Source organism: Nestor notabilis, unplaced genomic scaffold, assembly GCF_000696875.1.
Source record: "Nestor notabilis isolate BGI_N333 unplaced genomic scaffold, ASM69687v1 scaffold780, whole genome shotgun sequence".
NCBI classification, from domain to species: domain Eukaryota; kingdom Metazoa; phylum Chordata; class Aves; order Psittaciformes; family Psittacidae; genus Nestor; species Nestor notabilis.
Window position 1 is genome coordinate 146,463 of NW_009911416.1, and position 14,372 is coordinate 160,834.

At 42.3% G+C, this 14,372-nt stretch overlaps 1 protein-coding gene across 1 annotated transcript in view; it reads left to right on the plus strand.

Annotated features, from left to right (window-relative positions):
- The window catches only part of COL22A1 (collagen, type XXII, alpha 1), a 194,292-nt gene that overhangs the window by 119,884 nt on the left and 60,036 nt on the right, over positions 1-14,372 (plus strand). The window contains exons 22-27 of the mRNA XM_010014574.1: positions 938-991; positions 10,103-10,147; positions 10,462-10,515; positions 11,502-11,555; positions 12,977-13,030; positions 13,445-13,480. Coding sequence (XP_010012876.1) covers positions 938-991; positions 10,103-10,147; positions 10,462-10,515; positions 11,502-11,555; positions 12,977-13,030; positions 13,445-13,480 — 297 coding nt within the window. The remainder of the gene's footprint in view (positions 1-937; positions 992-10,102; positions 10,148-10,461; positions 10,516-11,501; positions 11,556-12,976; positions 13,031-13,444; positions 13,481-14,372) is intronic.

The window sequence follows — 14,372 nt, forward strand, 5'->3', positions numbered from 1 at the left end:
CAGCAGGAAGCTGTCATTTATAGGCTTTGTTTCTGGACATATTTCAAGAAAGAAAAATAAAGGGAAAATTATGTATATAGCTCTTACTCATCTGTATGTACAATCACATCACCAGTGACAAGGAAACATGCTTAATTGTAGTATCCTTGTAAAAAGAAAATCAGTTTGGATGAGAAATAGAAATGAGGGAGAAAAATCACTTCTCTGTCTCTTAGATGTTTACATGAGTCCTCTTGTACCTTCCTAGTCTATTATGAACACCCTCAAGCATATTAATGATTCAGTGTTTATTAAACATCTATGACTTGTCCGAAGTAACACAGCAAGTCAGCTGTTGAGAAGCAAATCCGACCTCTGCCTTAACTCCTGCACTTCATGCTTCCTTACTCCATTGTTTCTTCTTTTTCTCATGTAGGACTTTTTCCCTGTGAACTATTTGAGGTCAGACTCATGGGGAACACAGGTCCCTCAGCATCCATATGGGTGAACTTACCTCAATGATTTACTCCAGGCTTATCCTTCCTTTGCAGCAGTGAAGCTCTCTGGTTCCTCTGTAGGAATCTTCTTTTGCTTGCAGAGGAGTCAGTGAGCTCTGTCCCTTGGTGATTATACCAGCTCTAGTTAGAAATGCCTCATGGATTCCTTTTTCTTGGCTTAGAGATTGTGAATCTTTTATATTCATCCATGCACCAGAATTCTTAATTGTTTTCTTTTATAATGCATAAAACAGAGCTATTGTCACAGTCTGGGAGATACAGACCCATCAAAGACAACTGGAGTTTCACATCCAAATGGTGTCTGCTGCCTTCACTTCTAGCTTCTGTCTTTTGTGTACCCACATTGTGGTGTTTTACCAGTTTTGGGGTGGAAGACTCTGGAAAGTCAATAGCAATCTTTGCTATAGTTTCTAACGTTTCCTCCTCTGTTGAACATGCAGGGTAAAAAGGGAGAACCAGGATTCCCAGGAATCAATGGTCTGATTGGCCCTCAGGTAAGCGATGATTTCTTCATTTTGATATAATATGTGCAGAAACATACTTTGCGGCAACAGATGACTTGGGAAACACATTGCAACATACCACAACCTCTTTCACTTCTTATCTGCACTGTCTCTGAAATTGGTATTTCTCCTTTAAGAACCAAACTAATTAATCCTGTTGCGATTGAGAGAAGTCTGCCTGTCTGGCAGCAATTACTTTTACCTTCCACAGTTTTTCAGCATCTTTGAACAGGGACATAAAGAGGAGTTTTGTGTGTGATTTCCCTATTGCTTGTGCATAAAGCAGTACCATTCTGGAGGGAAAATAATGATTTGTGTTTTGTAATATTTAGGGCAGTGTCTCAGCTAATTGTTGGCTGTGTGAATTGGCAATTGCAGCGATACCTCCTGTGCTGCAGTCTTGAGGGAAGAAGCAGTTTAGAAGGCATTTGCTATTCAGAAAGCACGCTTCTTTGGGCACAAGGCTGGTTTTGTGGCTTTGTTGCTCACATTGCCACTTGTTATAGAGGGATAGATGTTGGCTTATTGAGGAAGGTAGAGACAGGGGTTTAAAACTAAATGTTTATTCTCCCCTTGAGGAAGGATGTCTCAAGTTAATGAGCCCATAGCTGCTTTTTTTTAAAAGCCTTGGCAAGTTAGTGCTCCAAATTGCACCATCATAAGGGCAAAATAGTGCTGTGTATGTTAGGGATTTGGTTCCACCTTGGATGAACCCATTCTGCCCTGTATTATAAGAACACTGACATTTGCCTCTGTCTTGCTTTCCTGCTAACTTTGTAGCTGACCCAAGGCACACTGTAGGGTCATCCCTGCAATAAGAAAAGTATCTGTAGGGCTGACCCTTGGGCAGGAAAGATGCAACCTCACTTTAAGATAACCACTCAGGATAAATCTGAGCACTTCATTCGTTCTCTTTCAACAATAAATTAACAAACTGGATCTTTGGCTTTGGGGTTTTGTCTCAATAATTGATAAGTTTGGGGCAGGAATGAAAAGCCTCCATTACTACAGCTGCTGGTGGTGTGTGGCAGCAGACAGCACACTGCTAGGCAGCTGATGCTGGTTTTTCATGTATTTCCTCTGGCAAGCTCTGCCCTTGTAACCAGGAAACATGATCTAGAAATGGTTCTGTGGCAGATGTTTCCTAATGAGCTGTTCACATGTCTGAGGAGGATGTCAGAGAGGCAATCCAAAGGCTTGTGACCCTGTGCGGGTGAGGGCCCTTGTGTCCAGCTGAGAATCTTATCCTATTAACAACACTTGATACTGGTTTACATATTTGTAAGACTTTTTCTTTTGGTACAGTCTCCGCTTTCCAAGCATTTCATCAACAGCCTTCAAGAGGAATGAAGAAAGACAGTACTTCTAATGGCTTTAAAATATTAGCAGCCTTCCAGTATCTGAAGGGGGCCTATAAGGATGCTGGGGAGGGACTCTTCATTAGGGACTGTAGCAACAGGACAAGATGTAATGGGTGTAAACTGAAACAGGGAAGTTCAGGTTAGATACAAAGAAGTTCTTTACAGTGAGGGTGCTGAGGTGCTGGCACAGGTTGCCCAGAGAAGTGGTGAATGCTCCATCCCTGGCAGTGTTCAAGGCCAGGCTGGATAGAGCCTTGGGTGACATGGTCTAGTGTGAGGTGTCCCTGCCCATGGCAGGGGGTTGGAACTGGATGATCTTAAGGTCCTTTCCCAACCAAATCCTTCTTCCATTTTAAGATTATTTTTTTTCCCCATTGGATAACATTAAAAGGTCCATGTTTTCCCCTCTCCACTCCTCCACCCCTCCTCAAGTCTTCTGAACCATTGGGACAGGATTTTCCTTGCTTTTGGGGGAAGACTTTTCTCTATCCATTATTTCTAAGACATCTGACACTGTCCATCCAAACAATGTCACGCTTGCTCAGTACAAGTTCCCTGCAACTTTAAGAATATATATATATATGCTGACACAACATTAAGTTTTTTTCCTTTCCACACAGACTAAATAGAGTTAGCAAATTTTATATTAATTGAAACTGCATATAATGCAGTGCCATTGAGGGATACTTAAATTGGTTGTTCCTCCAAGCTAACTGTAGGAATGGGAGAATATTGTTCTTATTCCTGCAGTGGCTCTCAATTCTGAACATATTACTGCAGATCTCCATATTTCTATATGGAGAAAGTGCTTACAATCAGTTTGTAACAAAACTACTTTTTAGCTTAACAGCACTTTTTGTGCTATTAGATGTTTTTTAGGCACGTTATCAGCCTATGTCCCAAAAATACTCAAGAAGTGGTTTTCTTATGTTGTAGTTAGATGGATATTCATCCAAGTCATGTACAGAAGTCTGTGTCATCTGCTCCAGTGTTATCTCCATGGTGTTAAGGACCAACTGGTTTGAGTTGATCATACATGCACTAAAATAACCTCCTTTTCCTTTGCTATTTAAAATTTAAATATACTTTTGTTTTCTTACTGGATTCCCCATGTTGATAGTTGGATGGGCAAAAGGAAGGAGTGGATATAGAATCATAGAATGGTTTGGGTTGGAAAGGACCCCAAGATCATCCAGTTCCAATGTCCTGCCATGGGCAGGGACACCTCCCCACTAGACCATGTCACCCAAAGCTCTGTCCAGCCTGGCCTTGAACACTGCCAGGGATGGAGCATTTACCACTTCTCTGGGCAACCTGTGCCAGTGCCTCACCACCCTCACAGTAAAGAACTTCTTCCTTATATCCAACCTGAATCTCCTGTTTAAGTTTGAACCCAACACCCTGTAGGAGGTATCTTCTCAGTTCTCCCCTTTTTTTCTTTTCCCACATTCTAAATCAGCTGTGGTAGTGAACCAGTCCACATACTTGTTTTCTCCACGTTGTTCAGTCAACACCCCCCAAAATGAACACTTATTTTCCAGTGACCTTTAGAAATGGTGCATCTTGCAACATCATTAAATCATGGAGTAGACACTCTGGGTCTTATTTCCCCTCTGGATATGAATGATTCTCTCGCAGCAAGGACACAGACATCTGAACTCACAATGTGCTTATGGTGGTGTTATTTATTTGTACTATTTCAGTTTCTAGGAACCTTAATCATGGGCCAAGCTTCTAAGCTTCTATTGCAGTCGGCTGTTCACATGTGGACTGGTAAATGAGCATTTCTGTTAAGCTCTTTCAGTTGTAATGGGTACCAAGCACAGAAAACAATGAGGCTGTGCATTTCTTCATGATCACCCAAGATCTCGGTGTAGATTGTCTATCCCATCATCTGTTGGTATGAAAAGTTGAGAGAAGGGGCTGAAGGCAGTTGATGGAGGTACCTTTGCAAGTGCTTTTCTAGGCATGAGGGCGTGTCCTGAGAAGGAATGAGACCTGCAGTTATGCAGCCTATGCTGAGTGAGCCATGAAGGCTGTGTTCACAGGCTCAGCAGTGGGGAGCTGGTGCCCCAGTGCTAACCGAGGGCTCAGACACTCTGAGCTGTACCACTGAATGACCAGGGCTGGGATTCAGCTCCAAAACAAGCACATGTTGGGTTAAGGATGGAGATGAGATTCAGGTGTCTGAGCTCCTGTTGAGGAAGATCCAGTTAATATCATCAGTGGAGTCAGAAGCTCTTCTAAAGCAGGAACCTACAAATGGTCCACTGAGCCACTGTCTAGATTCCCTGAGCTGAGCAGGTACGTGCTGTGAGATAGGTACCTGTGAGACAGCAAAACAAGTCAAAACTCTGAGATTTAAAGAAAAATACCATCTCTCACACTTCCAATATCTCCGGGCTCTTATTGATGTCTGCCTTATGCTAACTAACCTGGTTGTATAACTTAAGAGCTGTGAGGAAGACCAGTGTGAGCTGTACCTTTTATAGTCATGGCTGGCAGTGATTTAATTAGTATAGACTTGTCTGTAGGGTGTGAGCTCAAGCCCAGCTTTTCTTAAGTAATTCAGGAAATAAATTATACCGTCTGAAATGCATGCTGTCCTTAACATCCTTTTTGTAATGCAAGTTAATACTGCACAATGTAAGACAAGGATACAGGCCCCAGCTGCAAGCTTAGACTGAATTCCAACTATGCCAGAGCTGCTTGAAATTGGAAGATATTACTCAGAGCTATTTTTAATAAGATGTACGCCTTTAACAAAAATAACACCTTCACCTGTGCAGCTCACTAATAACACTGAAAAAGAAGACCATAAGGGAGGGGGTTTTGTAGTTTTTCTCCTATGCTGCACTGACTCAGTAAACCAACTGAAAGTGAACACACAGGAAAAGAAACCTTCCTCTGCAGACAAAAGAGACCATGTCCAATTCTTATGCTAAGTGATGAAGTTAAACAATAACTGCCTTTCAGTGGGAGCAAGAAATTCTCCTGGAGAGGCTGCTAAGCACAAAGTCAACTTTATTCAGTACTTTTACAGAGCAAGAAAGGCAGTTCAGAGAATTTTTGTTGAGAAATCTCTGGGGTTTACAATAATGTTGCTCCAATTACGATGCCACCTGGAGACCTCATCTGCTTATGAATTATGGCACTATGACTGAAGGTGACTATAGAACATGCTTCACAGGTAAATGCTTGGATCTGTTGTTTCTTTAGGCTTTAGGTTTTTAGTGTCATCAGCAACAGCCTTTTTCTATATGCTTTTATCTTTGTCTTGGTTTGTAAGGCAGGATTTAAGCGAAGAGCAATATGGTGTTCTAATGCAGCATTACTGAAGATAATTCACAGTAGTTGTGCTGATGGATACTGTAGCACCTGGGGTGAGAAATGAAGAGCAGATTTGAGGAGCTGATCCCAGAACCAGCTCAGATGCAGCAGAGTAGAAATGGAAAGATGGTGTAGCAAACGACATAGTGAGACGTGGACTGCTCCCCCAAACTGCTGCAGTGGCCTCATTTCTGACTGGGGAGAAGTGGAAATAAAGGGGAGACAACTCAAAGCCAATAGAAAGGGTCTGTGAGGACCTTCTGAGAGGTGAAATTGCAGGGAGTAATTGGAATTGGAGACAAGCACAGACACTGGAGGGAAAAGGTTGTCAGTGCCGTGGTTATGCATTTTGCTGTCACTGGCAGCAGACAAGATGCTCCTGTATGTCCCAGAGGCTCTTGTTCATAAAGCTGGCACACTGCCTGAGAAGCCCAGACCACAGCATGCTTTGACATGGGTTAAGAGCTTATCTAAGCCTTTCTCATAGTGTAACAGTATCCTACCAGTGGCATGGAATAGTGTACAGAAAATATGTCTGTGTGAGCTTTGCCTCCAGAGACATACATCTGGAAAAGCCATCAGACTTCAGTTTCCATCACGGAATGGCATTTGTTCACCTCCCTTTAAAACACAGCCATCCCTTTTTCCATGGAAAAGAGATTTAGGCCAAGCAGCCTACTGATGTATTCACAGAAAAAGGGTTTTGTTCCTTTTCAGAGCTTCCTTAGGGAGTGCAGAACTTAATAACTGTGCCTTTTCTAGCTTGTCTTTCAGCAAGGTACAATGCTGGAAGAGGAGGACATCCTTTAGTGGATCCTGGAGGACAGGCATAGCTGTTCCTCAGAAATGGAGTGTCCGATTTCTTTCCTGAGAACTGTCCCTGGGTTACATTGCCCAAGGAATGGAGCTTGATGAAACACACACATCCCCCTCAATGTTCTTAAAGATCATAGACTCATAGATTCTATGGTTGGAAGACACCTTCAAAGCACGTCTAGTCCAATCCCCTTGCAATGAGCAGGGACATCTTCATGTAGATCAGGTTGACCTGGCCTTGAATGTCGCCAGGGATGGCGCATCCACCATGTCTCCAGGCAAGATGTCCCAACCATGACACACATACCTCTAAACACTACTTGAATTATAATGATTATTTGAAATCTTCTGTTTTCAAAGCAACAGTTTGAAAATGCTTTGATTTAACATTTTAGTCAAAGATCCATGTTTTTCATTTGTTTTCCAAAGCTTTCGTATAGTTCTGCTTTAGAGTAAAGTTTTCGTATATCAGTTTTTGCTTTGGCATGTAGGAACCATTCTATGATTCTATGAAGCATGCATCAGTTTCTTTACCAGCCAGATCAGAGTTTTAAAGGGACAACACTGAGACTGGAAGTGGGACAGGGACTCTCATCTGTGTAATTCATCAGATGATCTCTGGAAAAGGTGACTGTTTACATAAGGTACTTTAATCTGGATTCAGTTTAAAAAAGGAAGCAAAGAAAACAGACGGCATGAGATTTTGGGGTTAAGCATTACAAGCTGTCCCGCTCCTGCTACTTTATGTTTGGTTGGGGTTTGGGTTATTTCAATAACAAAAAAATGCTGTCAGTTTAGTCCTTTCTAAATATTTAGGAAGAGTAGTCCTTGCTCTGAAGTATACTTAGAAGTCAGGAGAAGGGCTACAAAACCCAAAATGTATATACAAGTAAAACTGGTTATGCTCTGGCCAATAGCAGAAGGGAGGGCTCTATAAAGGACATGTATGATGTATTTCTGCAACTCTCATGTGATCGTGCGATTTTATTACTCTGTGTCTGTGCATCTCCCAGGGATGCTGGTGGCCATTATGTAAAACTGTTCCTCCTATGTCCATCTCAGAGTGGCTTTTATCAGAACTTTCCTTTAGTGGCTGTAACATTTGTTGATGCAACATATGGTGAAGCTACCTGAGTAAACCAGTCCTGGGCATGATGTCCTGGGTGACTGCTTCATGGAGAGCAATAAAACAGCATAATGTTTGGCAATTTAGGGTAAGGATCAGTGTGCTTCCATGTCAAGATTTATGGTTACGTATGGTTATTATGGTTCAGAATGTAGGAATGTTAATAGAAGAATTAGAAATTGGATAGTGAGAATATCAAGAGTTATTAGGAGAAACAGTTGGGATGAGGAGGATGTAGCACCTCACATTTCAAGGATTATGCTGATTGTGGATAGGTGCTGACAGAGTGAGACTTTGGTTTTAGGTCAGATTAACCCCTGTCTGTACTGTGTGGGGTAACTTGGGTTATACTTGGGGATGCTTGTGCTTAGCCAGGGTGCTGAGGCTGAGTCCTGGCTGGGGTTTTTCACCTCTTGATAGAAGCTGTCTGCAGGCCCTCTCAGCAATACCATGTAGAGAGCCAAGCAGAACCTCCATGGTATCTGAGGGTCACTCCACCCAGTTGTGTCTACAGTGTGGTGTTTTCTCTTGTGCTGGGCTAATTTGGACTGTTGATGCTTTTCTTTGAATGGCAAAACCTTTTTAGAGTGATGGCTGGTCTCAACCAGGTGCCTGCTGATGGGACTAGAGCTCCTTAACTCCTGCAATAGCAACTGGACCAATGTCCCCAGAAGCTGATTCGGGGCTCCTCAAGAGCAGCATCAGTGCATCCCATGGGGATCACATGTGCTCACATTTGAGGCACTTTACAAATGTCAATGTTGGTCGGATGAATCTATGTTCTGAGCTGCAATGAAAACAGTTCATGGGAGGCAAGTGCATCTGCAGGTCTCTTTTTTGGTCACTTTGCCCCATCTATTGGTGAGAGGCTCTCATCTTCTCTGGCTGAATATTACAAGTGTTTTCTAAAAGGACCATTTATCTGCTACCTTCTCTCTCAAACCATGCCACAAATATTTCCTTGTCATCACCTTTTTACACTGTTGTCTTCTTTTGAGCTACATTTTTCCTTAAATGTGAAATACTAATATTGATCCATGGCTCTTAATACCTTAATCACAAAAGCTGTGATTTGTGATATTGAATGCTGACATTCCAACTGGCCATTTTCTATTTAGTATCAGTTGCTCAGTTTCAATTCTTTATATAGGACTGGGAGGAGAGTGAGGGGTGTTGCTGTTTTTTAAGTACAAACACAACAGAACTCTCCTAAACTATGCTGAAAGCTGAAAATGAATGAAATCATCCTGTTAGAAAAACAGGAGAGGCAGACAGTGTAAAAATCCAACTCAGTCACATATATCCATTTCTCACATCCATCCTCATATTGCTTGCTTAGGTCCCAATCCAAAAACCACACGAACACATGCTCCATTCTGAGCACAGGAAAATTCCTGTCTTGTCTACAGTGGAAGCTGGAAGTAACAAACACCTCTGCATCTCAGGCAACCTGTTAAGATTTGTCGAGTATGGAAACAAATTTCTCATCTAGGAAGCCAAATTTAACAATTTGCTCAATACACAAAAATAAACCCCTCTGAAAATCAAATGAGTATTGAGAGACTGTTTTCCCTGAGAGAACAGCTGTTGAAGGGACATGAGTAATGAATACCTTTAAGATATTTCCAACTGAATGTGCTCATTGAAGTATGAGTTTGTGAGGATATTTTACTACCAACAAAGTAAAGCAGTATAATGGTGGTGCATTTGTTTTGAAACACTCGATTCAGTACATTGATCATCAGGGATTGTAGTGAAAGGACAAGGGGTGATGGGTTCAAACTGAAACAGGGGAAGTTCAGGATAGATCTAAGGAAGATGTTCTTTACAGTGAGGGTGCTGAGGCACTGGGGCAGGCTGCCCAGAGGAGTGGTAAATACCCCATCCCTGGCAGTGTTCAAGGCCAGGTTGGACAGAGCCTTGGATAACATGGTCTAGTGTGAGATGTCCCTGCCCATGGAAAGGGGTTGCAACTGGATGATTTTGGGGTCCTTTCCAACCCAAACCATTCTATGATTCTATACTCTTGGATTCATATTGCCCCTGCCCTCACTACAAACCTGTTTCATTCATTAGTTACTTCAGAGATCTTTTTGCAGACACAAATTGCTCACTTTGAAACAACATTAATCAAGATTAAATTAGGCAGGATGCTACAAGAGATCCCCCTGGACAAACTTTGTTTTCATTTATGGCTTTCAACTCCTCCATCTCTTCTACTAGAGTGAAGGATGGAGCTCACCTTACAACAGCAGTACTTAGTGGCTTAAGCAAGAGATACTGTTCTGCTCATGAGCATGATTCCTTTGGAGCTCAGTTTAGCATCTTACATTCTTGTTTGTTAGAAGTTAATGAAATAAAGCTTAGTGCTTTTGCCCACTTTGAGAAGGGCTCTGACTTCACAAGAAAGGACCCGAGGCTTTCGGCCACTATCACAAAGATAAACTGGTTTTGCTTCATCTCTTACAGGGACCTCCAGGGCCCTCAGGCATTGCTGGACCTCCTGGAGCACCAGTAAGAAAACAAGCTTGGGTTTTGGTTTATGTCAAGGAAAACTAAAAACAGCCTTGGAGGATTTTAGGCCATGACCTCTGGCAATGTGTCTTTTGTATTTTCTCACTGGGAAGCCACAGCTGGTCCTACAGGACAGCTTCTCTGTGCGTTGGAACCATTTGGTGCTCCCTGGGGATAAGTCGCTGTCTACAGGCCTCCCCACAGCAGAGACCTGACTGCTGGGGAGCGAAAATTGCATTTAAATTTAAAGTTGGGTTGCTGCAAAGGACAGAAATAATGATCCTTATCCTTTTTCTTCCAATTCCTTTTTCCAGGGGCTGCCAGGAGAGATTGGAGTATCTGGTAAAACTGGACCACCAGGACCACCTGTAAGTGTTAGGGAACTGCTTCCCTTGCCCCTGTTGCTCCCCTTGACTTCAGATACTCCAGTTCTCAAGTCTTTATTTCATTTCCTGCAGCTTCTCTGCAGGCCAGGTTTTAATGTGGGCTTGAACACTACCACCTTTAATGCAGGCATCGGCCTCTGATGTCTTTTGTGAATAAGATTATTGGAGCTCCGCTATTCCTACACACTGATGACCATCATGTTTACTTTGTATGATACCTATCAAAAGTCATTTTGCATTTGGCAAGATATTGTTCTTCCAAACCTGGAGCTCTCTGAATCAGGCCAAAGAACTCTCAAAATCTCAGATTTAGCATAAAAATGTCTGTTGGCTGTTAAGTCAAGAAAGATGAATTATTAAATAGTTAGTATTAGGAAGTGTCACGACAGCCTGTGGTACGTGGGGATTGACTGGCACTTGGAAGGGGACAGGGATGTTTCTCACCATTTTAAATGCATTACAGGAAGTAACTGTAATTCTTATCTTGCTGAATAATTCTGTCACTGTGTTTTGTATAATTCAATTTTTGGAGTCTATGTATTGTATAAAAAATTACCAATATTTAAAAGGAGAAATAGACTTTTTGAAAATCATTATAGTTACAGATAAGAGACTTACAAAGTGAAAGTATATATATTTAAAAATAAAAATGTAATTTAAAAAGTTATTTAAGAATCCACAGTGCACAAAAAAAGGCTCTTTAGTGTTGCTTGTCTGTAACAACACTGACATCCAGTGGTCATTTATCAAAACTGCGACACTGGAAAACAGGCTGAGGAGATAATGCACATCGTAAGAACTTTTGTATGTTTTGAGTCAGAGTAGGGGAAAAGTCAAAGCAAACTGCATGAGGCGGTTCTTCTTAAACTTAGGTGAGTGGCAAGAGGGGTGGACTGAGCATGCTTATGCTGATCTTGCTGTTAATGATTCAAAGAACAGGCACTTACAGCTTTTTCTTTCTTGTTTAGGGGTTGTCTGGCAAAGATGGATTGAATGGGCTTCCTGGGCTTCCAGGTCAAAAGGCAAGTGACACTGCCTACACTGGTATTAAGCTACTTATCTGGGCAGATTATCTGAGCGAGCTAGCAAGTGTAGGTGGGAGGGGGGACACATCTCTAAAGCCAAGCACCCCCTCAGCAATCCCACATCACTGAGCCACTGGTGAAGCTCCTGGTGTGACTGCGTACTGAGTCATTAAGAAGATGGAGCTGGTTGTAAATACAGTAAGGATGGGAGATCCTCTTCCAGTGTTCAATTACTGCATCCTATTTGGCAAACACAGCTGAGCATCGCAAACAGAGAAGCTTCTACTGTCATTCAGGAAAGCCGATAACACTGGGAAGACAAGGTATGTGTCCACGGCACAAAGACGAACAAAAAAGTGTGGCAGGCTTCAAAGATGTTCCTTTATTTCCTTTCCGAAGGGCTGGAAAGAAGAGATACTGTCCCCCTATGGCTTCTGTAGGTCTGTGTGACAGAAAGCCAATTCTTCTTTATTTCCTATTTCTTGTCCCTGTTCAAAAGCTTCTGCAAATGACAGATTGGCAGTAATTGTCTCCTCTGCTGTCTCTGCAGGGAGAGAAGGGAGATAGGAGATTTAGAGGTAGGAGATATAATGATTGTCTTGCCATCACTACTTAAATAAGCGTCAAAGAAACGTTCCATATTTTGACTATGCAGGCCAAGCTAGGCTTTGGGGATGATGACACTATACTGGAATAAGCACAACAGCTCTTAAACATCTACTGCATTGGATTGCATTGCCAGTGGTCTTCATGCCTCTGATACTTGAGCACTATGACCCCTACTTGTTCCAGTAATACACAACATTTATACTTGCCTCTCTCAACTGAGTGCACTGAATGCTTGAGCCCAAGGTCTAGCAGAGTCTCCAGCTCCCATTTACTGATGAATAAAGGTGAGGGATTAACAAATTTCTGAGGCTAAATAAACACTAGGTTTCATCCCAGCCCTGTGTAGTACCTGCTGCACTTCTCAGCTATGTAGTTCATTCCAGCCTCTGCTTTCCACCCTGACACCCTCTGCATTGAAAGATCTGTTTCAAAGAACGTACCTAAAAGGCCCAGTGGCCATGGTCCCAATCCCACAGTTAGTTATTTTTCTTAACGGAAATAATGTAGACTTCACCCTATATGGTTTGAAGAAACTAAATGTAGTGATTTTTTTTCAGGTAATTCACTATGGACACCTTTAATGTAACAGTGATTGACTTTGTGTTATTCCAGAAATACTCTGGTAGGGTGATTGGTGCTGGAGATGTGATTACAAACAGCGCTAGAATGGAAAAGCATCTCGGAACCATATTTTCACATGACTCCCTTTCCATCCTCAGTCTAATACTGAAGATTTGAGTCAAAATATTCCTTGCTGTTGCCTGTGCTACCAGAGGAGTTTGTATATTAACTTCTTGTGTTCCTTGCAGGGAGAACAAGGGGAAAAGGGTGAGGGAGGCTTTCCTGGAAAAGCTGGTCCTAAGGTAAGGAATTTTATTTCAAGTTTATTCAAGACTCAATGTAGCCATTGAGTCAATCAAGATGTGATTTTGGAAGGTCTTATACTGCAGGAAGGACAGTAAGATTCCTCTAAAATTGGAGGTGTAAGTGGATGAGCAGATGTAGCTCATTGTCTTTCAGAGTTCATGGGGTTCCAAAATACCAATCCCCATCTGATGCTCCTCTCTCAAGTCTACATGTACAGGGAGATCTGACCTGGCCCTTGTGTTGCTCCCTCCAGCCTGGGTTGCCTAGCAATCAAGAAGGCAATTTCAGTGCCTTGTGGGAAGTAGGTAGAACAAAATGGGCCAGGACAATAGAGGACACACTTTACTAATGAGAAAGTGTTCTTACGAAAGAGTCTTTGCAATGTTAAACTCTTGCTTGTGTTTTTTCAGGGTGACCCAGGGAGCCGTGGCCAACCTGGTGAGCAGGTGAGCGGGAAAAATGATCTTAGCAGCAAGATATCAAGTGATCACATGCGGTAACAGAGCCATTGTCCAACAACAAGATCTGTGCATGTCATTTGTATTTGATGGCTTGAGCTTAGTGCCACGAAGGGTCAGATCCCCAACCAAAGCTCTGCCACTTGTGTGCATCATCTCCACACACAGCGCAGTTTTGACTTCTAATACCACCTTCCAAAACACTTGTTTCTCTCTCCACAATGTGGTGTTCTCCAAACATTTCATAACTATTCTCTTTTCTGTCACCTCAGTCATAAACTAAAGTATTGAATAGTGCAGCCCCTTAGAGGACTTCACTTAATATATCCTCTGAGTTTGACAGGAATAAACTAACACCAGGTGTGTGAATGTAGTTTCTTCAATCAGTTGTACACCATCCGCCAGAGACCCTTCTTCTATGCTGCGTTTTTGTAGTTTGCTAATAAGAACGTCATGTTGGCCTGTGTCAGGCATCTTACCGAAGTCAAGATGCATCACACAAATGCTTCCTTCTTCTCTGCTTCGCTCTTGTATCAAGGGAGGGAACTGGATGGGTTTGATATGATTCATTTTTAACAAATCCACATTGGTTGTTTTGTATTATATTCCTGTCCTTGAGCTCATACAAACTCATTGAAGTTTTGCTTCAGTACCTTTCCAGAGGGCAAAGTTGCTCAGCATCCTGCTTTGCATCCTGCAGTGGATCCCATAAAACACCATTCCCTCCATCACAAAATGTCACTTTGAGCTCTCCAAACATCACCCTGATGTTCCCCCAGCTTCTTGTTCCTCATCTGATTTCTTCTGCAGACTCCTTGCAGCTATATCACAACAGTTTTGAGTCTTTCCATACTTCAGAGTTAATCTTTTTAGAGCAGGA